The sequence below is a fragment of the Brachionichthys hirsutus genome, unplaced genomic scaffold, assembly GCF_040956055.1.
Source record: "Brachionichthys hirsutus isolate HB-005 unplaced genomic scaffold, CSIRO-AGI_Bhir_v1 contig_254, whole genome shotgun sequence".
In the NCBI taxonomy this organism is placed as follows: domain Eukaryota; kingdom Metazoa; phylum Chordata; class Actinopteri; order Lophiiformes; family Brachionichthyidae; genus Brachionichthys; species Brachionichthys hirsutus.
This window is the reverse complement of record NW_027180393.1, coordinates 88024-109893: the sequence shown is the minus strand read 5'-3', so window position 1 is coordinate 109893 and position 21870 is coordinate 88024. Positions and strand designations below refer to the sequence as shown.

Below are 21870 nucleotides of genomic sequence, written 5' to 3'. Positions count from 1 at the left end.
CTGCAGCTAATAAAAAAACAAAAATCTCCAGGGACATGCTTTGATGTGTGCATGCCCCTGAACGCATCATTTGGACTGTTTGTGTTCTAGTATCTGCAGCTCTTCCATTCACTCTGCATCCAAACTCATATTTATTGAACACAAACACTCAAATTAAATGACAGTAAGTTGTTTGGATGCTAACCAGACAGAATACGGGCATCGATTAAAAGAAAAAGGCTCTTTGAGGTCAGACATTTTTCTGGTTCACACAGACACACACACTGACAGCAGTGATATTTCCCTCCACTATCCAATCATGAAAAACAGGAAATGTGATTTTCTTTTTTTTTTGCTTTAATGAAAAGGTTGCCTTGAACAGAGAACTTTGTGTACATTTCAGGCAAATCTGGGGAAAAAACATTTCAGTAGCTCTTTAAAAGATACAAAGAAAAAAATGCTTTTGCATAGGGCTAAAAACCTTAAGGAGAAATTAGCTTTCATTCAACCACATATTGACAAAACAAGTAGGACGTGTGTGAACATGCGGTATAAAGCCATCCAAGAGGATGTGCATCTCAGACGAGTCCAATATTTGAGATGTTTAGAATAACCAGCACAGTTTCAGGCTATTACTTGACGGATGTGTTGAAGTGACCTGTCAAACAGCAATGTCGTTTTTAACATATAAAATATAACGCAAATATATCTACGCAAAATCCTTTCACACACTTATGCCAATGCATTAAATTAAACACCGTTCCGGATTCAATGGTCTAAGTGCTGAACCACATAATGCATCAGGGGAAACAGATATGAACTAATTACAGACTACTTAACAGGTACTTGTAATATCCTGCCGCAACACAATTATCTGTACTTCAGAAACATACGAATAAAAGCTCTGGCCAACTAGCATCTCAAAAGTACAACGGTTGATATGTTGTGTGATTAGTACCACTAAAATGGAGATATGCTATCTGTGTGTTAAGCTAAACTATCCAGCTGTTTGGTTTCCACCTCATATTAACAGGACGGAAACCATCTGGTGGATGGATTTTGCTGTAGAAGGCAACAATACTGAATGCAGCTTAGCGAATTCTGCTACCGTGTGATCCGCAGCGCAGAGATTGCAAATAATATTTAATATTCACTGAGACCTTTAGCTTCCGGCAGAGAAGATCTCCTCCCAAGCGCCGCAGGTAAAGATAATTCTTAAAAGTGCTGCTCGCAATACATCCATACAGTATTTACACATTGTCCAAAAATAACACTCTGTTAATAAATTGGGTGACAAAAAAAGCAATTGCATTTGAGATAACGCAAGTCTGTAAAAGGCGAAAAATAGAATTTAAAGTGTCGAATAAAAAAAATACACAACTGTGCAAGCAAAAGACAAAAGTATAACGCAAACATGAGTGAGTTTCTAAATATTGTCCCTTTCAATTTCAAGTGCTGAAATTATTTTTTGTTGGTTGTATTTTTACGTTCACGAATTTAAATAGATGCATGAATATTTCCAATTGAGACATCTTTGTTTGGTTGATTAAAGCTACCAGAGGCTGAAATCGAACTGATAATCAGATGCGTTGTCGTCTCTGATGGGACGCAGCGGGACCTCCAGACAGGAGATGAACCGTTTAGCATAAACCTCTTTGACATCCATATCATGTAATCATAACCCGATCCAGTTAAACTAAAATGCTTGTCGCATGTTAAAAACGGCACCTTTGAATTTATGAAGGAGCACATGAAGAAGTGACTCTCCTGTGTCCCCGTCGCCCCCCCTTTGACACTCCCATGGTGGTTTATTGCTGTTAAAGTGCATTGAAAGTGTCACCGGCCCCCCTCAGACCAGGCTGAAGCCCTCGTACTGCTCCACGGCCCGGGTGAGGCGGCGGCGCAGGATCTCTTCGGTCCGGTAGCACGGCATGTCGAGCAGGTTGTAGCAGGTGTGGGCCACCGGCAGGTAGTGCTCCTCCGCGGCGGTGGACTGGATGGTGATCCGCATGCTCTCCATGCCGTGGATGGGGATCCGGTCGCTGCCGGTCAGGAACACTGCAATGAAGGAGACATTTAGACGCAGACATGTTGTCAAAAGGAGATGTCAAATCATTTAGTTTAGCAGGTAAGATCACACACATTCAGGTTTCAGCTCTGGAAGAGCGTTTAACTTGTGCCTTTACAGTTTCTTGTGGTTTCGGATTTCAGGCTGTGGTGAAATCAAATGCTTACGCAAGAACTGCTTCTTCTTTTCCAGAGGGAACTCGTGGAAGACCGCCCAGAAGAACCTGACTGTGGGATGAGTGGCTGTGTATTCCCCTTTGTAGATGGCGTTCTGCAAAGAGAGACGTGAACTGACTTTGCTACTTTGATCATTGCTCAACCATTTCCTCTCCGGCAGGGAAGTTGCACGTTCATCAGAACACATTCCTCAGAGACGTGCATGAATGTTTATACAGTAGGAGGACTCAGAAACAAGTTGTTGTTTTTGTGATGATCCAACAAACAAGGTCGTGCCTCATTTATTTAGTGAGTATCCCTTTGATGCCATGCTCAAATTGAAATGTAATTAAAATTGCATTCAATGAATAGAAATTTCATAAGAAAATACACATTTTAATTTTAATATGCCGTAAAGTACCCAAGCAAATATTTTTTTGTGTTTTTAAATCTCTGCAGTGTTTTCTTCTCTGCAAAAAAAAGAAAAGACAACTATTAACTTTATTAAAAGTTTAATGTGTTCAGACAAACAAGACCTCGAATGGCTTGACATCACCAGTAAAATATGTGAAAGTAAGTGCCAAGGACATTTTGTTCCCGTCCAAGGCTACAACACGCCAGAACCTGGCAGCGTGAAGAGGAAGAAGGAAGTAGAAGAAACTACATTCACCGTCTTGCGGTTTGTATTCACGGCCGTCTCTGCTCCTACAAAGTGGGACTCGCAGAGTGTTTTGTTACAGCGTAGGAATGCAACGCCATGCATCCTGATGCGTGCTGAACAAAGGGGAACGTTCCAATCCTCTGCTCCAAAACGGGAGCCGCAAACTGAACCGTGTTAAAAAAGAAGGAACTGCAGCAGTTTCTGATTAAGTGTTCCTGGTGAAAGTAGCCACAGCGAGTCATGTGATGCTCTTTATCACTGTCTACAATTTACTCCCATTTGTTGTAGCACTGAATACTGTAACAAACACGTCAGTTATTGTAAAAGTCACATTTCCGGTCTTTCCGATCCAAATGTGAGATTTAAATCAGTTCAAACAGACAAAAACGAAGACAAAGGTCTGCTGCCGAACATCAACGGCTAGGTCCTGCACGGAATCTAAATCCACACACTGACCTTCTCCATCTCCTCCCAGTTGTAGTTATTGTTGCCGACCACCATGGCCATCAGCTCACTGGGCTGGAACAGCGACAGGATCTCCCCCCCGCACACCTTCAGGAACCCAGACGAGAAGGCGGAGTACTGCTCGCTCACCGAGTTTGTGAACACGTAGAGCAGGTAGGCCTTGACAAAGTCCTTCCTGAAACACACACACACACACAAAATCTAGGTTAAGTAAACTGTGTGATTAGGAATTGTTCTGCAGCAGCGTCCTCGTGAATCTGCTTATCTTCTGTACTTCAGATCTTTATTTAGACAGTTTGAATTTCTAAATAAATAGTTTTTCAGGACGAGATGTAATAAACAGCCTGTTGGTGTTTGTTTCTCGTCATCCGTCCTTACAGCAGGTAAAAGATTAAATCATCTTTAATCCCGTGTCTTAAATCTCACAGAGGTGCATTTAATATTTTATGGAACAATGCATACAAGAGATCAATTTAAATAGCCATTGAATTAAATTTTGTAGTACCAAAAATGAAAAGTTCTGTGGAGTACATTGCTACTGTGCTTTTACTGTGTACTGCAAAAGGTTGTTTTTTTATCTCGAAATTTTACTAAAATATTATGGTCATAACTTTAAAATAAACAGAAACTCTGTAAAAAAGGAGTCGATTAGAGACCAAAGGATTTTCCAACTACAGTACTGTACCTCACTTTTCTACTCAAAACGTCTTCAAATGTCAGAAACTCAGAAATGCTGACCTGCTGTTTTACAGACGGCCAAAACATCCGGTTAAAATGGAAAACTTTCGAAAATAAGGAAGCAAGATGGCTCAAATTAATGTTTTACTCAGCTTCAAGAACATTCGGCTGCAGAAGCTTAGTTTATGCAAACAAACAAGACGTAGTACTCAAAAATCACACCACACCTTTGAATCAATATTGTTCAATTAAATAGATTCCACCCACACTGTTAAACACTAAGGGAGTAAAATAGAATCGATTAAAATCTATTACAGGAGTGTGCATGTGTGTGTGTTGCATCACCTTCTGTATTGTTTGTGACATCACAGCTTAATATCAGAGCACTGGGGGAGGGGGTTTACAGGAGCAGCCTGATAAGCAGCTGGATGAGGACATGCACTCAGTCAAATGCTAAACTTCACCTTCCAAGGTCCAACCAAGACTTACTTAAATTCAAATTCCGTTCCTTGTACCGGTAACCAGAATTAAGGTTCCCGCATTTGCATCCGCCCAATATTTGAATCTGGTGGATCCAGATCTCTATTTGGATCTATGTCATAATACATATTTGTCTGATTTTATCCTTTAAGATCCGAGCAGCGACCCTTCCACAAATAGCAGAAGACAAACCATTACATGTAGAAGTTTTATTGACTATGTCACCTGTTGTTTTTGTCCACGCTGATGTTTTCTCCTCCGGGGATGAGCTCCTTGACTTCCGTCATTCCGTAGTTCTCCCTGGTGATCTGTGACGCGAACACAACAGTCTGAGACCGGAGCTTAGGCCATTTCAGCAGCGATGTGTAGACGTCGCAGGACGTCTTTTTAAGAAACATAACTTTACATGTTACTTGTTAACGCAACATGATTGCGTGTAAAATGTGGTACGTACGGCAAAGGTGAGCAGAAACGTCTCCTCCAAATCGCCTCCTTCATAGTCTAGGAGTTGTTGCAGACTCCTGCAGAAGACGGAGCAACAGTAACACATTCAGCTGTTAAAAGTGAAGGTTGGAAGCACTATCTGTGCTTTTTGTGTTCGTTTTCCTGTAAAGAACATTTTAATGCTCAGCAAAACGCACAATCTAGATGGAGGAGTTCAAGGAGCTTCTGATCTTAAATGAGGTCAGAAACGTAGCTTCCGTTTCCCGTAACACTCAGGACGTGCTACCTGGCCTCGGTGGGTGAGAGCTCCTTGAGGTCCTCCATCGTTGGCGATACATCGAGTAGCTTCTTGTAGAGAGCCAGAGGGAAGGGGAGGTCCACCACCGTGGCGTTGTAGATGGCGAGACCGCAGATGATCCCGATCAGGTGAAACCAGTTCTGCTCAACAAAACACTAGAAACGCGCGTGAGAAAATGAGTCTGACGTTTCCAGTTGAGCTTGGGAGCTTCTGTTCTGTCAGGTAGATTTACTTTATCAGAGAACCACAGCAGGTTGGACTCTTTGTGATGAGTGAACATCCCATAAACAGGATCCATCAACTCCTTCAACAGCAGTAGGAAGAACTCTTTAGTTAGTCCACCTGCATCTACAGCCTCCTCGCCATCAAAGATCACCTAAAGGAAAGCGGGTGAGGAGATCACAAAAACAGCAGGAGGTTCTACGCAATGCCAGTTACAGAACAGCAGAGACCTTGAGCGGCTCACCTTGAGTGGCTTCTTGAGGTCCACATCTGAATACATGGTGAGCTCCCGCAGTGTGTCGCTTACTAAATGGTTCCTGCGCACATGGAGGACCAAGTAAGGGTTCCTCGCCAGCTGGGGTTCCAGCGTGAGCAGCATGAAGACATTGTGCAACTTTGCCCCACTTACTGCCATCTTTGAAATGGTCCAAAGAAAAAAAAAAAGAAATCTTCCTTTAACACTAAATACTACTTCACAAATCACAACCGTTTTTACACAAATACCTGCATTTGCATTTCGGCGTCTGTTTGCAGCATGGTTGTCTTGGCTCGAGCGTTCAGTATGAATGGGTAGGCACATAGGTTGATTGAGGGGGAGTCATTCTGCGAGGGAAAGCAGGAGCACGCACTAGCAATATCAATAATCGTTGCATTTAGTTAATAACGGCATCATTTTAGATCTTTATATCAAGTACCTCTAAAGGGGAGGACGATCCCACCTTCTAGGAAACACAATGAAAAGGAACGTTATTTGACCTGAAGTGAAATCGCTCCAATTGTTTAGGTAAATTTACACACATTAAAGATCAAATTCTCAGCGATAAAGTCCAATTTCAAAGGATATGATGGTCAGTACTCACAATCCCAGCTTTACTCAGAAACCACTTGAAGTATTCTTCCTGTATGTCCACCAGGCTGGTTACGTCAGGGATATAAAAGTGGTTGTACTCCACATGCCGGGCCTTTAGGTTGACCTGGTGACCATGAGAGAAACTAATGTTCCAGGAGCAGCTTTTATTACACCTTTTAAAAAGGTGAACTTTTTGGATACCTTGTGGAGTTTCTCCAGCAGCCTTAGCGCGGGAACAATGTAGTTCTCATGGATGAGCAGCGTGTTGCGTCCAGTTAGCAAAAACACAACGATGTTCTTGTACGTGTCGACCATTCTGGTGAAAACGCTGCCTTCCACGAAACACCACCAGTTATCTGCAGGGATAGAGAGGATGAGATCAATTCATTATGTTATTCACATGTTATTAACATGTTGGCGTCGTAGCATATCGATGGATGAACGCCATCACGTTGCATTTAGCTTCTACAGACCAAAAACCAAATACCTTCGAGTCTGTCAAAACATGTCACATCATTTTTGAACCGTTTGAAAAGAACGGCTCAACGTGTCTTTAGCAGGTTTATGGTTTTTGATCCTCAACCGGAACACGCTTAACCTCCTGCTGAAGGAAATCTCAATGTCGAAGCTCTTAAAAACTCTCAAACTCAGCAGCCGTTACTGTTTGAAGACGATTCAGTCCATTTAGGTGGATTTCAGACGTGGATGCTGACGTACTGCAGGTGGCCAGTTAGGAGTCACGTGATGAGAAGTTGCATGACGCCTCAGGCTTTGACATGACAGGATATTCTGTTAATAGCCACTAGTTTACTTTAAAAATGCATGTAGAGTGTGCATGCAAGAATGATACCCAATACTTTGCTGGGGTTGGCGTCTAGGCGGAGGACGGCCATTGCGAGGGGGATGGTGATACGGATGTAGTTCTTTGAGTCCTGCATGGCTGGGTATTCTGACAAGATGAGGTAGATCCTCATGGCTTCGACATCGGGAGGGGAGCGGGGCAGCCGGGGGATCAGCAGAGCCTCGAAACTGTTTGTGGCCTAAATTGAGATTTGTGCATATAAGGAGGGAGAAGAAATATTGTGCACAAAATCAGCCAAACGATATTTACTGTTACACCGGAGAAAATAAATCAACAAATAAGCCAAATGTATCCATGGGATATTTTCTCAGTTCTGCTTAGATCAACTGGGCAGCCGGAGGGAAAATATCAGTCACTAAATTACGGGAGAGGCCTTTTATTGGTTTGGAACGAGGCCTTAGTCTACACACACATCATAATTCATGTAGGTGCACAAAACCAAACCTAACATTACTGAGCTAATGTTAGAGGTTATGACTCAGTCCTACAATTTGTGTCTTAGATATGTGGCAGGACTTCTTGTACTTTCAAAAAGCAAGCCCAGTATTCATGTACAACAGATGTTTTTCTCTAAACTACAAGCTAGTTAGCCAATTGCTGTGTTCCTCCTGCAAAAAAAAACAGGAGACTACAAATCTGAGTTCTGTGAGAGATCAAAACAAATACACTCTATTATACTAAGAGAAAAAAAAACATATACTTGTATACATGCAACAACATACTTTACCTGCTCCAGAAGTACAGAGAAAACTGGCTTGCTGAGTGTCGCAAACAGCAATCTAACAGAGCTGAGATCAATGCCTGGGATCTTTGAGTTGGTTTTGAAGTGGACATCGTCACTGAGGAAGACAAACCTGATTATATGTAGGACCATCTACGATAGCTTAGTAATCACAAACAGGATAAGAACAGGTCACGGGCAAGGTTCAGGAAGTTTGTGGAAACCCTCGAGGTAAAAAGGAAAAGGTTCAACCTGCCAGGCTGCAGGTCACCCAGCATGAAGGACAGGAACTATTTACAGTGTAAGCCTTTCCGTTCTTATACCTCAGCTTTTATTTAGACATAACACAGAGACATCTGATCTGATCTTGTGGAAACATGTGATCTTGTGTACACCAAACAAACAACACTGATGCAGATCATACACTGAGGATGAGCAACCTAATTCTGAGAAAACTGGGAATTTTAAAAAACCAGTTGAGCAGCTCTCGATCCAAAATGTAACAATAATACAATGAAGATGGAAAAAAAAACGTCTGAGCTGAACGACTACAGTTTCTTAAATGTACTTATAAATGATGTTATCACCCCATTTTAATGCATAATTGCAGTTTTAAAGCATTTCAATTTTTCTACAGTTCTAGAGTTAACTATTAATTTTCAATTTACAATTACTGAAACATGGCAGCATCATTCGTTTGTGAAGCCTATATCATAATGACATGGTTAAATATTTCAGAACTCATTTGTATTCCAAAAGAATTTTAGCTATCTTTGCGCCAATCCGAAAAGTGATCACAACTGCTTGCTAGTTTGAGTAACTTGTGAGCTTCAGCTGTTTTCGGGAGCGTTTAGTACTCATGTTGTATCCAGAGTTCTGTTTTCCACCCTGATGACCTCCACAGTTCATTCCCTAAAGACGATAAGTATCTGCTGATGGCTCTGCTGAGGATCAGACAAATCTGGAGCATCACAGAAGTCAGTGAGCAGACGCAAAGCGTCTTTCCCACCGCTGATGATCAGCAAACCTTTTTCTGCGTGCTATTCCTGACCATTTCAATAAAATAGTATTAATATATTGAAATAATCAGGTTTAGCATGCAGAAAAGGTTTTGCATTTTTGTCCTGAAAGCAGAAATAAAAGCACCTCAATTTTTCACTGCGTGTCAGTAGAGCTAAGATTAACTTTTACTACTTAACTAAATCAAATAAATCATGTTTGAAATATTGAATATTTACATTTAGCCCATTCTATTAAATACGTACTATAAATAAATGTACTCCTGACTAATGGATGCTCTGGTTGCTTCTCATTTATGAATATGAAAATAAATCATGATTCATTATTGCAGGAAATGTCTCTGTAAACACTGCTAAAGAATCAGACTAGCGACGCATAGCAAAGAGCCTAACGAGATAATGCGATTGCGTAAGAAACATATTGGGTTTTTTTTTTTGATTACCACAAAGTTTGTCAAAATTAATCTTACTGGTAACTGCAGGTGTTGGATATACGGCGTCAAATGTGCAATATTTCAAAACAAAATGTATTGGAATAGAACCACTAGTACTTGTTAACGAACCTTTGGTCCAAGAAGCTGCCGTTCCAACAAGCTGTCGAGGAAAGCTGAATGATGATGTCACTATGCATGAGATGAAAGAGTCCATTAAAATATGAGTCAGTTTAAAATATCCATTCTGAAAATATTACCATGCAAAAAAAATCCTAATTAATTCTTGGCTACAGGATATGATGATTTTTTTTTATATGCAGTACAGACTCATACGTTTTAATCACTGTGACTGATTCTATTACCGGACTTACTTTGCGACACTAAAGTCTGTGCTGTAAAACAGCTTTAACCTCCATGAATTCAATCTGTCAATATCGATTGGCGATATTGATTCATTGATGTTAATCATTCTGAAGTCTTCTGGGCGAACCAAACTCTGCAGAGAAGTAGGCAAACAGAGACGACATATTAACAGTGTCACAAACATTAGTCCTTCCGCTGCCCGTGTGTGTCCCAGCTCAGCACAATACCGGTCTGGGTTGTGTCACTTTGTTCGATGAAGATAAAGGAAATGTACCACGCCTAAGGTCTCAATATTTATCCTGCAGAGGCTGAAAATTGGCAGGAGAGCAGAAGGACTGCAAGCAAATGACTCTTATCTAGCTCAGTGCCAAGATGCTGCAAGAACTGGTAAAAGCTTAGACATTAATGACCCCTAGTGGTGAAACCGTGAATTGATCAAATGGAAAAACTACAAAAACACAGGTGACACAGTATAAGGAGTATATTTTAAAGTAAACTTTGCGGTTTTCTGACCTTAATTGAGGCAAATCCTGTAAAATGCTTAATAGGAGTATTAAATACAAATGTTTTGGATTCTGGAACAACAAAAACTAACAGCAGGGTCTGAAAGAGAACTGGTTCGTAACAAGTTTCAAAGGAAACACACTTTAGAGAGAGACTTTAATAGAATCACAAACCTGTTCATCAGAGTACAACAACATACTATGGTTCCCACCACAGATAACTTTGGTCACAGTATGTTGTTTTGATTCTAGAAAAGAAAAGAGAAAGAAACAGTGCAGGCTAGCAGCCCTGTGTTTTTAACAGTTTTAATTTAAACTTTTTTAATCTCCATTTCGGCTTACCAGCAAGGAAGCTGGCTTTGACAGGAAATGGGCTCCTGGCATCTCCCCGAATTCCTGTGCCCAGTTGGCCGCAGCTGTTGCAACCAAACGCATACACCACACCGGAGGAAGGCACAAATGCCAGCGTGTGGTGCCTGAAAAAATTCCGCAAGTCTGTGTTGATCGATTTGAGCCAATTCTTATTCTAACTTGTTTAGAATGGACGGTACCTGCCGCAGGTGATCTGAGACACCTCAGTGCCCATGAGCTCCAGCACTTGTCTGGGGAAAAGCTCACTGTTGGTGGAGCCGTGACCCAGCTGACCCCATGAGCCATCACCAAATGTAAACAAACCGCCATCCTGCCAGAGAGACGACACGGGGAAATACAGCTTCAACCTTTGATGAGACTTTCTGTACAGTAAAAACGTACATAAGGGATCAATCAAGTATCTGAAATTAAAGCTATGCAGTCCAAACTCTTTGCGATTTTGGAAGGAAGATAAGCTAAGATGAATGTAAAAGTTGAACCTAAAAGGCATAAGTGGTTGTTAATCTATGTCCATACCTTTGTGAGGGCTGCAGTGTGATCCTCGCCACAGCTGATATGAACAACTTTTTGAGATCTCAAAGATTTTATGTGGCATGGAACGGCACGATCTGAGGAAGAGAAGATTAGTAGCTCAAACAGTTTGGAGCATTTTGACAACACATAAGTATTGCACAATACCGTCACAATATAATAATACCACCTTTTAAATTGCAGTTTCTAGTTCATTTATTCTGACCTTGTTTATCATTGAGACCCAGTTGACCAGCTTTGTTTTTGCCCCAACCAAATACAGCTCCAGACAAGGAGAGAGCAAAACTGTGGTCTCCTCCGGCTGTTATCTTGGCCAAAGGAATTCCAGCCAGAGACTTGAGGGGATGAGGGAATGGCTTGCTGGGCTCTTCTTTCCCCAGACCGAGCTGGCCGTTGGCATTCTGGCCCCATGTGAAAAGTTGGCCATCTAAAACAACAGGGACAGAGAAGCAAAGCCGTCAGCTGCACATCTCCACAATAAAGACAGTCACCGTCTTTATTTATCTTGCACTGTCCTGCATGTAGAGTTTGAACTTCGAACATGAATTATGGAGACAGTGTGTCTTTCACACCTCTAGAAAGTGCAATACAGTGCTGATTTCCACACATGACTTGAGAGATCCGGTGGTCACACAGCTTCTTGATTAACCTATAGGAAGAGAGCACGAGATAACATGAAGATTTTTCACTGGCTTACAGCAACATGACTAATTAAAACTACCATTCCACAATTATAACGGTTTCACTATCGTGCACTTGGCAATTTATTCCATCTAAACCGTTTCATTGATGCATTATGATTTTTTTTAAAATTCTGATGCCACCTTGGGATTCGAACAGCTGCTTCTGCAGTCCCCAGGCCAAGCTGGCCGCCTTCATCAGCTCCCCAGGCAAACAATTGACCTTGATCATTCACTGCCATAGAATGGGCCCGACCACACGACACCATAATTATCTTCTGAGTATCCAGAGCTCCTACCAACTCTGTGGAGAGCAGACAGACAGAGCATTATTTGTGAAATGAAATAATAATAAAAAATATATCAAAGTGAAGAAAAACCTTGATTCAACTGATGGAACTTAGAGAAGACTTGTTTTATGTAATAACAGAGTAAGACCTGAGATTTAGAAGCTAGAACTATAAACAACTAACTCTAGTTTTACATAAAGAGTCAAAAAGGAAATGTTGGCCTATCAAGGGATCAGAATTCCTGCAAAGAACGTTCACAATTTTAACGTCAACTCAATGGAAAAGCCCATCGACGAGAGAATTACTCATGATCTCACTTTCCACACAAACCAACTGAATTTAATTATGCAAAAGGCGCAAACAAGCTGCAATCTATTATGGCGAAGCCAAAGCCAAACTTCTGTCCACAATGAGAGCTTACCTGGGGAAGTCCCGAGTTTGTCGTGGCCCAGCTGTCCACAGCTGTTCGAGCCACATGTGTACACACTGCCGTCGTGCAGCAGGAACATGGAGTGTTGCCCTCCACAGGCTACCTCTTTCAGTCCCCTGCCACTGAACACATCGCAGCTCCTTGGCTCAAACAAATTGTTTCTCTCACCACCAATACCCAACTGTCCATCTTTTGCATTCCCCCAACACAGCATCCTGGCAAGGGGATAGCACCAAACTGAGGAGGAAGTGGTGATGATCAGATGGAGGACAAAAAAATATTCAGGCTTGGGAGAAGCTCAGCTTTCTTCTCTTTGTGTAACTTCCAAGTCTGGAAGGGGGGGGACAAAATGTGTGAAGATTAAAATAGTGAGCAACATTAATCTGAGTCAAATTCCTTCGATGTTTACATATATTTGACTAATAAATATGACACTGACAATAGAAAACAAATATGTTATACATCTGGGAAGGATAACAGGGCATGTCACGTTAGCTTGCTTTTTATAGAGGAAGAGGAGTGGCCGATGTATGCGTGGGTTCGACACAGACAACACCAAGCAGGCGATTGCTAAGTTTCTGCACAGTATTTGATTATTAGCTGGTTAAACACTTAAAAAAAAAGAGGAAATCAAACAGACATCTTAACGACCCACACATACGCCTCGAGTTTATAGTTAGCTGATTAACCTTGGTAAGCTAGCGCATCGCTTACTAGCAGTATTAGCGCGAACATCACTGGTTAACCGATGCATAAATTACATGAGACATCTTTATATGATACACATTGTTCGCTAAAAGTTTAAAAAAAAAAAAAAAAAATTTATTTACCTGGATAGATGCATTCTAAAATCTGTGTCTCTGGTTTCGTTTCAGCTTCGAAAACAGGCCAGGAAGTCTCAGAGCAGATGCGTCACTTGTCTCGATATGCAAGAAGAGCTACGATTGGCCAGCCGAGTAAGGAAGTGCAGGCGTTCACGTTTTACTTGTAAAAATGCATTCCGGTGATTTATTGCGTGTCTCTGCTCCCCGGATATATTGACACTTTAAACCACGTGACCCAAATGACTCACGTGATGATCATGAGGATAGGTAAACAATCGATTTGACCTCTATGACCTCCTTAATGTCCTAATGCTGGGACAGAATGCTGAGCCTGCCAATTAAATATTAGTATTTATCATTCTGTCGACCAATCATCTGCGCTGATCTTGGGGCGTCAACGCAGGCGTATACGCGTTCTTGCATGTTGATTGGTGCGGTCTCTTTCCGGGGGGTGGAGCCATGTTTGATAACATTGAAGAGCGGTGACTGAAGGTGTCTCTCTTCGTTCAGATCGCAACTTCGCTTTTTGAAACCGGCTGAGTTTAAGGTAACAATTCTACAACTAGAACATTAATGGGGCATGTTTTTCGGTAAACACAACACAGCTCGTTCATGATCTCCGTAAGGATCGAATACAATCGACGAATGCCAAAGCTAGCTAGTCGGCTAGCGGTAACTATATTTTGTGTTTATGCTTGTTCAGACGCCGCCGAAATGTAAAGCTGCGCATGTTGACGTTATTTTAGTTTTTTTTTTTCACAACAAGAACTATATGTTATTAAATAATATTTGTTTAAAATGCATCTTTCTCTCTCTCTCTCTCTCTAACCCTGGTATTTGTTGTAAATGCGATCGTGGTGCTACATTGTTAGCGGAATGAGCTAGTGGCTGCTAAGTGTTGCGTCATTCTTTCAAAATTGCGTTAACCGTATCCTTTGCTATAATATTACTACTTACTCTGTAATCGTTTTGAATGCAATGGTTGCACATTTGTAAGTGCGTCATTTATCTCGTGTTTTTTTTTGCAACCGAGAAATAATACAGAGTTAATTTGATTAATAATGTACGTTTATGATCAGTTGTTATCATGATCCATGTTAAGGCCTCAAGCTATTTTCATCTTCTTTTTTTAAATCTACGAATTATGGATTGGATTTAAACATTGGGTCTTTGACTAATGTGAACACAACGCCTTTTGGGCCGCATCAATGGCCCGCATTCAGCAAATATTTGTCATTCCATGCTTGATCGATGACTGAAACGTTTTGTGCATGAAAACACAGTTTAAACTACCGTTTGCATGCAAATGAAGTGTTTGCATGACGCTAAAGTGTTTCTATCTGTTTGGAGATGGGAGCAAAAAAGAAACCAGTCAAGATTAGGCAGTAATATCTATTGTGGGTCCCTGATTCAAGCTAATTTTTGTAATTTACCTTTATTTACATTCTGTGTATAGTCTCATTTACTGATTGTTTTTTCGCCCACAGTGTCCGAACAAGAAATTCCTCCACCTCTCCATCCAGGGCTTCTTCAAACTTTGTGCTGCCACGGTGATGTCAGCAGCTTGTCTCGTGCGCCTGGCAAGGTGCACCAGTCCTCACTTGGGTCACGGTGGTCTCGCACAGAAAGCTGTCGTGCCGTTCTTATTCCAGCAGTACAGCCGCTTCCGGTCGACAGTCTTCAACAGACGACTTCACGCCCCTTCTGTAAAACTGCTCAGCAACACTCGCTTTGATGCAGACAGCAGTGGTCTTCCCACCACTTGGGATTCATTTGGTATATGGGACAATCGCATTGACGAGCCCATCCTCCTTCCTCCCAGTATTCGCTACGGCATGCCCATTCCCAAAGTCAGCTTATCAAAGGTAGGCTGTGCCTCCCTCATTGGTCAGCGCAAGGAGAATGAAGATCGCTTCCAGATCTCCCAAATGGGGGATAACGTTATCTACTTTGCCGTGTTTGATGGGCATGGTGGGCCAGAAGCAGCCAACTTTTGTGAAAAATATATGGAGAAGTTTATCAAGTAAGTGGGATTATTAAACGTGCAGTTTTTCAATGTCTTGGGAAATTAATATACTAATATCTGATATGCTGATGTTGCTTCAGGGACCTTGTGACACAGGAGTCTGATCTGGAAATAGTTTTGAAGAAAGCCTTCCTTGAAGTTGACAAAGCCCTCGCAAAACACTTGCACTTCTCTCCAGATGGTAGGTTCTTTAATGTCAGACATACATAGATGTTCTCTGTATTCAGTGTGTGTGTGTATATATTTATATACATATAATATTAATATAAATGTATGTACACACACATGTTTATATGTAATGAAACTTTCCATTTTCTCTCTTCAAACCTCTTTAGACTGTCAAGTTTTTGATTTCTCCACTGAAATATCCTGACTAATATTTGGTTAGAGGTGTGTCATTTAAGACGACATGAATTACTGATTGATGAGCCACAAACCTGCCAATCCTAGTACTTTGGTTCTTGCAATACTGGATGCACTTATACCTATCAACAAGCTAAAGGAAAAACCAGTGTACAGGTACAAGCCACCACCTCGTGGTATTTGAGCTGTATTAATATGATAAGACTGGTGTGTTATGGTTTCCATATTCAGTACTTTGTTGATAGATAGCCTCAAAGAGTCACCCTGCAGCTATTCTCATCGGTTATGGCGGTCTGACGCTTAAAGAGTTGTCCCTTAATTCGTGACCCATCTTGTAAAATATTCTCAATCTGCAATGCATATCGTTGCAGATTAATTTGAGTGTTATTGGAGCAACTGATATAAAATGTATCCCAATGAATCGACATTTACATTTGGAATTATTGGAGAAGCCCAATATACAATGGAGGTTGAATAATTCTACTTCCAACTGTGTGTTTGCCCTAGTCGTAGAGGAACATCAAAGCCTTTCTCTAAGAACACGATGTCTTATTCACATTACTTGTTTATATGGAAGCTAGTATATCTATTTCGTGGCCATACATCGGCCACGCTGTGTGAAATGTCCCAATATGCCTGTGTGTGTGTGTGCATGTTATCTACGGCAGCTGCTGACCCAGCTAAGAGCTGGAGGCCCTTGGCACCAATGTGGATGACGAGGGGCTAGATATTGAAGGAGAGTCCAGCGGGTCCTAAATCCTGGACTACTGGAAGGTTCCCTATCTTTCTCTCACTCCTCTCTCTCTCTCTTGCTTTTCTTCTCTTCTCTCACCAACTGTATACAAATCTTTTTGTGAGACAGTGTTCCAGTTTTGCAAGTTATGTCTATGTTGAAGGACGTGGTCTATGAGCTGTATTCCATATACAGATTAGACAAAAACAAAAAAAAGAAAAGAAGCAGCTTGCAATCTCCGGTTATTTGTCATATGTGTTTGCTTGGATAGAAAAAGGGTTGCAGGCCTTATCCTTTAATAAATGAATATATTATTAATAGGGTTGCAAAGGGGCGTAACGTTTCCATGGGAAGTTAAGCTGGGGAATTTTGGAAATATTCCATTCCATATTCCGCATATGGCATAAAATGAGACAACAGCTTGTAAGAATATTATTGGAATGGCATGAACAGATATGAAAATAGTTAGGCTAGCTAAACAACTGGAATAATCTTCAAAACATCTGGCAGGAGGCAGAAAACGGCATCTTTATAAGAGCGCCGCGTAGATGGTAAATGAAGTGATGCACGCTATCGCTTATTTAGCATCTAACTTATCGGCTGCTAGATGAATACATTTCTATTTGATATTTGCAATTTAACCTTAGTGTGGTCCAGTCTTCTAGAAATCATCTGTGCGTGTGATGGAGGAATGCACAGTGCATGTAGGGGGCGTGGTCTCGATAGCCACGCAGTAAGCCGTGTGTGTTAGTCAAGATTATGCTAAAATATACTTTCCCCAACTATATTTCCCTATTAGGAGCAAACCTCCCATCATTGAAAATTCCTGGAATTTTGCAACCCTAATTATTAATGTATTTATATAGTACTAGTTAGATATCTACTTCATAAATGTTATTTGCCAAAACATATTGAGTTGGAACCATGTTGCTAACCTAAATGCTAATATAACATCACACTGCCTGCATTAATAATAATTAATAACTGTAACCAATGACCAATTGCAGACATTAAGTTAACACTTCTGTAATTCAATTGTTTACCTAACTGACTTTAATTAAATGCACCTAAGACTAAAATTAAAAAAAGCACTCTCTAGGGAAGTAAGAATGACGGTAGTTTTCTCCTTTTGGATGAGATGTGTTCCTTTTTTTTTGATCAACAAGATCATGGCTGGACTCTGATAGATGTTCCAGATGACTTATTTCTTGGATGCGTGTAAAATTTGCTCTGGACCCTCAACTCTGTGCTGAAACAGTTTTGACCTGCATGTGTGATTGCCTCCTCTTTTACTGCTAACTGTAACCTCTAGTTTGCGACCAGCCCCCCTCCCCCCCCCTTCATGACTACCTACCCATGTGTACATGTCGTAGAGAGTGAGACACATCGTGTGATTGTTGTGAGCAATGAGAACACCGATCTGCTTATGGCCCCTTCCTCCTCCAATGTTTCCTTTTATGTCTCTGTAGCATCTGGGACAAGCGCAGGAACCACCTCCACTGTGGCCCTGCTGAGGGATGGCATTGAGCTGGTGGTGGGCAGCGTAGGCGACAGCCGTGCCATGCTGTGTCGTAAGGGCAAGGCTCTTAAACTCACTGTCGACCACACTCCGGACAGGAAGGACGAGAAGGAGAGGTACCGAGATGGTCGAGCTAAAATATCATATCTGTTCAATCCAAGATGGTGGCATGAGAATCGCTCTGTTAATTGATCAGGATCTAATTCTTTGAATTACCCATCTCCCACTGTGACTGCATCAAGGGTAAAGAAAAGTGGGGGTTTCATCACCTGGAATAGTCTGGGACAGCCAAACGTCAACGGCAGGCTGGCCATGACGCGCAGCATTGGAGACTTTGACCTGAAGAATATGGGGGTCATCGCCGAGCCCGAGACCAAGAGAATATCGGTGGGGATACAAAAGCGGAATGTTGCAGAGAACGTTCCAGATTATTATTATTTTTATTGCATTAGAGTCTAAATAATTATTTAGATGATCCAAGTGCCTTAATGTTGCACTCCAACTGTGCACACTGCAAATTTTACAGCGTAACGAGGTGGAATAAACTCTAAATATGATCCTTTCCTTCAGTTGCACCACGCCCACGACTCATTCCTGGCGCTGACCACAGACGGTGTGAATTTCATCATGAACAGCCAGGAGATCTGCAATGTCATCAACCAGTGCCACGATCCCAAGGAGGCGGCTCAGAGAATATCTGACCAGGCAAGGCCTCCGCGTTTGATACACCGCCTCCGTAAACGACGCGTGTGAAGTCGGGAGAGTCGTGACTTCAAAGGGATGCTTCGAGCACGTTAGCTGCCCGATTATTGGAGGAGCATCTGACCAGTAATCAGAGCTTCACACCACCCGTGAATGCTTTTTTTTTTTTAATGCTCTCTCTTCTCCCTCAGGCTCTTCATTATGGCTCGGAGGACAACAGCACGATCATCGTGGTGCCCTTCGGCGCTTGGGGAAAGCACAACAATTCTGACTCGACTTTCTCCTTCAGCAGAAGTTTCGTGTCGAGCGGTCGCTGGGCATAGTCGCGAGGACACTGAAGGAAGAGGTGTGGTCTGGGGGGGGGGGGGGGGGGACCCGATTTCTGTGTGCAATACAATCAAACAAGGGCGGAACATGAGCTAAGAGCGAGGTGTGCCCCCCCCCCCCAAAAAAGAAATGCAAGCTAACACTATTTATTATTATTCTCTATGGAGTAAGAAGTGAACTATGATGTCCTTTAACAAAAGCTTCTCTCAATTAGCGAACCCATTTAAGTTATAAAAGGTGATAAATGTTTTAATTGGCAGCCAGGAATCTATGACATCACTCAGCATATGTTTAGCCGACCCTACATCAGTCAACGGTTCGAGAACTACAATGTCTGGCTGGCTGCCATTCAGATTTCTTTCTAGCTGACCGATGCCCACGTTTTGCACGTTTTATTTTTATTTTCATGGTTATCTTGCTTTGCGTAAATTGTGCGGTGCGTTTTTGTTGTTGCACCTGGAGTGACCTTCTTCTACTTGTGCATCTACTGAACATTAAAAGGATACATGAATGCTAGCTTTTAAGGAGGAATTGTGATATTAAGTTTTAATGTCTGTACTGATTGAAACGGGTCCTGTTTTAGCGTACAGAAATGTATATTTTGTATATAATTCTCTTCATCGGTTGCCGATCAGATTCTTTTTTTCTTTCACTTGCAGCTGCTTGGTTTGTGTTTGCATTGTGTTAAAGGTACATCATTGTGATCATAACTGTTATAATCAGTCATTTCTCATTTACGCTCTTTGGGTGTCGTATAAAGAGAGCGAAGCACACTTTATGCTGCACTTCAGTGACCATCTTAGAGCCGTGTTTGACATTGTGAATGTTTGCGTCTGTGTAGCCTCCATGACCGCAGGATACAATCAAACCCTGTCTGGTTCAATCTTTAATCCTTTCATTGTTCCAAGTTGGATTCAATCAACACTTCATATCCATATTTATCAGCACCGCTGTTTTTGTGAGGATAGTTTCTTCCTGAAACTCCGATGGTAAATGTTATTTTCCTCCTCATGCGTATGTTGAATGGGGACTTTATTTATTGTAAGGACCTTGTCGTTAAACACGACTTCGCACCGAGACTCTCCATCTTTTGAAGTTCTGTCCTGCTGTGTTCAGCTTAATTTACTGTTGACTGTTCTTCCATTTGGAATTTTTAGAGGTGTGGATTTACATGCTGTAGAAACAACCCTCTGTCTTATTACTGTACTTTTGCTCTGAGTGGCTTGTGAAACACTTACATTAAAATCTGTACACAAAAAATGAAGCTAGATTGTAAATTTAAACTAATGAACTGACATGACTGGATTTTAAAATGCTTGAGAGCTGCTGATTTTCTGGCATCGATAAATCTATTTATAAATACAATGCCAAAGAATTTAGGTCACATAAATAGCATGTTTTGAACAGACAATAGTTTCCACGTGTTTTAACCTTTAAGCTACAAATTGAATACACAGTATTACATTTTTGTAAATCAGGATACTGATTATTGAGAGGTGTGTTTTTCAACTCTTTGTCTACATAATGAAATTATTCTTTGGTCAGTATTATGGGAGGACAGCATGGCATCAAGTGCGTTTACTACATTTTTAATTCATCTTATTTTCATTATTTGCTCCATTATAATTCTACTCGCATATTTGTTAAGTTATTTACAGTCATTAATGCAATCTAATGAATTATTTTAAATCACACGAGAACAAATCATCACATGAATAATTTTAAGCTAGTAATGCATTTCTTTAATTGCCAATGTTGCATAAAGAGCAGCCGTATTTATATTTTTGCTTCAGTCCGAGTATTTCCAGAATGTAGTAGTACCGGTACTACTAATTTATGAAGCGAAAGCTATGAGCACATCTTCCATTATTTGCTCATTATTTTTGAACGTCTGGCCTGCAAAAGCACGTGAGAAAACAATAATTGAAAATTGATTTGAGAGAGACACAGAGAGAGAGAGAGAGGCCATGTCTCCTGAGTGACTGGTGATAATTACCTGTCCCTGCTGAAGCTGGTCAGCCTCTCTGCAGAGCTCCAGAAGTCTGCACTACAGCAACCTTTTCACACTGGTGAGTATTTGACTTTTATTTAACCTGATTAACCAAATTACGTACGAAGGACTTTCAAGGGAAACGTATTCAAGCTGTTTTAGATTCAACATGAGAGTCCTTAAAAACGTCTTATCTTGCAATATCATAGTATGATTTTAAGTAAAGTGTTTTTTTTTATTATTCATTTATTTAATTCCGTTCTAAAAAATCTTTAATGTAATTACTAATAGCCTTACAGGTATGTGGACCTTTTCATGGAACATTTTAATCACAATGCTTTAAACTTTCCTAATACTGTGAAACTTTTTAAAAGAAGCAAAAAGCAGAAACATTGAATAGATTCTAAAGTAGTCTGAAAATGTATGAAAATGACTGAATTACAATTAATAAGGAGGGTAAAAAAATAGATATAAGCAAACAGCATTGTTCAACAAATTGGTAGTTTACATCCAGAGTGTTTCATATTCATATTCGCTACTTGGCACCGACTCTTCTCCATCTTCTGCTGCTCCAGCCGGGGCTCTCGCACCATCATTTGTCTGGCTTTTGCTGTCGTGTGTTCATTTGTGACTCACATTATGAAGTTCCTCCATGACATCATCTCATTGGTGCATTTCTTGAATACTCAGATCTCTTTTGTCTTTTGAAATTTTAATGGTAAAACAATGCTAGAATAATATATACACACATTTAGGAAAAGTCAGGATCCTATGGTCCATAGGCTTTTTTTAAACCAAGTTATGACGTTGCAAATTTTGAAAGCAGTCAAAATGACTGCCTTGGTAGTTCTAGTGCTAATTTGTTAAATGTTGTGTTTCTG

At 41.0% G+C, this 21870-nt stretch overlaps 2 protein-coding genes across 2 annotated transcripts; one reads left to right on the top strand and one right to left on the bottom strand.

Annotated features, from left to right (window-relative positions):
• Positions 1-318: 318 nt before the first annotated feature.
• LOC137914530 (probable E3 ubiquitin-protein ligase HERC3) lies at positions 319-12719 on the bottom strand. Its single transcript, XM_068758071.1, has 24 exons — positions 12497-12719; positions 11930-12089; positions 11678-11754; positions 11311-11532; positions 11091-11182; positions 10754-10884; positions 10545-10678; positions 10377-10450; positions 9708-9832; positions 9466-9525; positions 7890-8001; positions 7151-7340; positions 6502-6656; positions 6311-6424; positions 6146-6172; positions 5955-6053; positions 5695-5865; positions 5461-5604; positions 5217-5383; positions 4941-5007; positions 4712-4794; positions 3320-3503; positions 2215-2317; positions 319-2037 (listed from the first exon to the last, which is right to left on the bottom strand). Exons 1-24 carry the CDS (start codon positions 12717-12719, stop codon positions 1829-1831), a joined length of 3123 nt encoding a protein of 1040 aa, XP_068614172.1. The 3' UTR covers positions 319-1828.
• A 2163-nt stretch (positions 12720-14882) lies between these two features.
• Positions 14883-20248, top strand: LOC137914540 (protein phosphatase Mn(2+)-dependent 1K-like). Its single transcript, XM_068758081.1, has 6 exons — positions 14883-15352; positions 15436-15536; positions 17921-18086; positions 18213-18357; positions 18541-18675; positions 18864-20248. Exons 1-6 carry the CDS (start codon positions 14883-14885, stop codon positions 18993-18995), a joined length of 1149 nt encoding a protein of 382 aa, XP_068614182.1. The 3' UTR covers positions 18996-20248.
• Positions 20249-21870: the final 1622 nt, after the last annotated feature.

Bases quoted from the DNA above. Each gene is read 5' to 3' on its own strand.
- LOC137914540 (XM_068758081.1), top strand. From the start codon at position 14,883: ATGTCAGCAGCTTGTCTCGTGCGCCTGGCAAGGTGCACCAGTCCTCAC. The intron at 15,353-15,435 runs GTAAGTGGGATT...ATGTTGCTTCAG, and splicing joins TATATGGAGAAGTTTATCAA to GGACCTTGTGACACAGGAGT. The intron at 18,087-18,212 runs GTACCGAGATGG...GACTGCATCAAG, and splicing joins AGGAAGGACGAGAAGGAGAG to GGTAAAGAAAAGTGGGGGTT.
- LOC137914530 (XM_068758071.1), bottom strand. From the start codon at position 12,719: ATGCTGTGTTGGGGGAATGCAAAAGATGGACAGTTGGGTATTGGTGGT. The intron at 6,425-6,501 runs GTATCCAAAAAG...CATGGTCACCAG, and splicing joins TGCTGGAGAAACTCCACAAG to GTCAACCTAAAGGCCCGGCA. The intron at 5,384-5,460 runs GTAAATCTACCT...GCGCGTTTCTAG, and splicing joins TGCTGTGGTTCTCTGATAAA to TGTTTTGTTGAGCAGAACTG.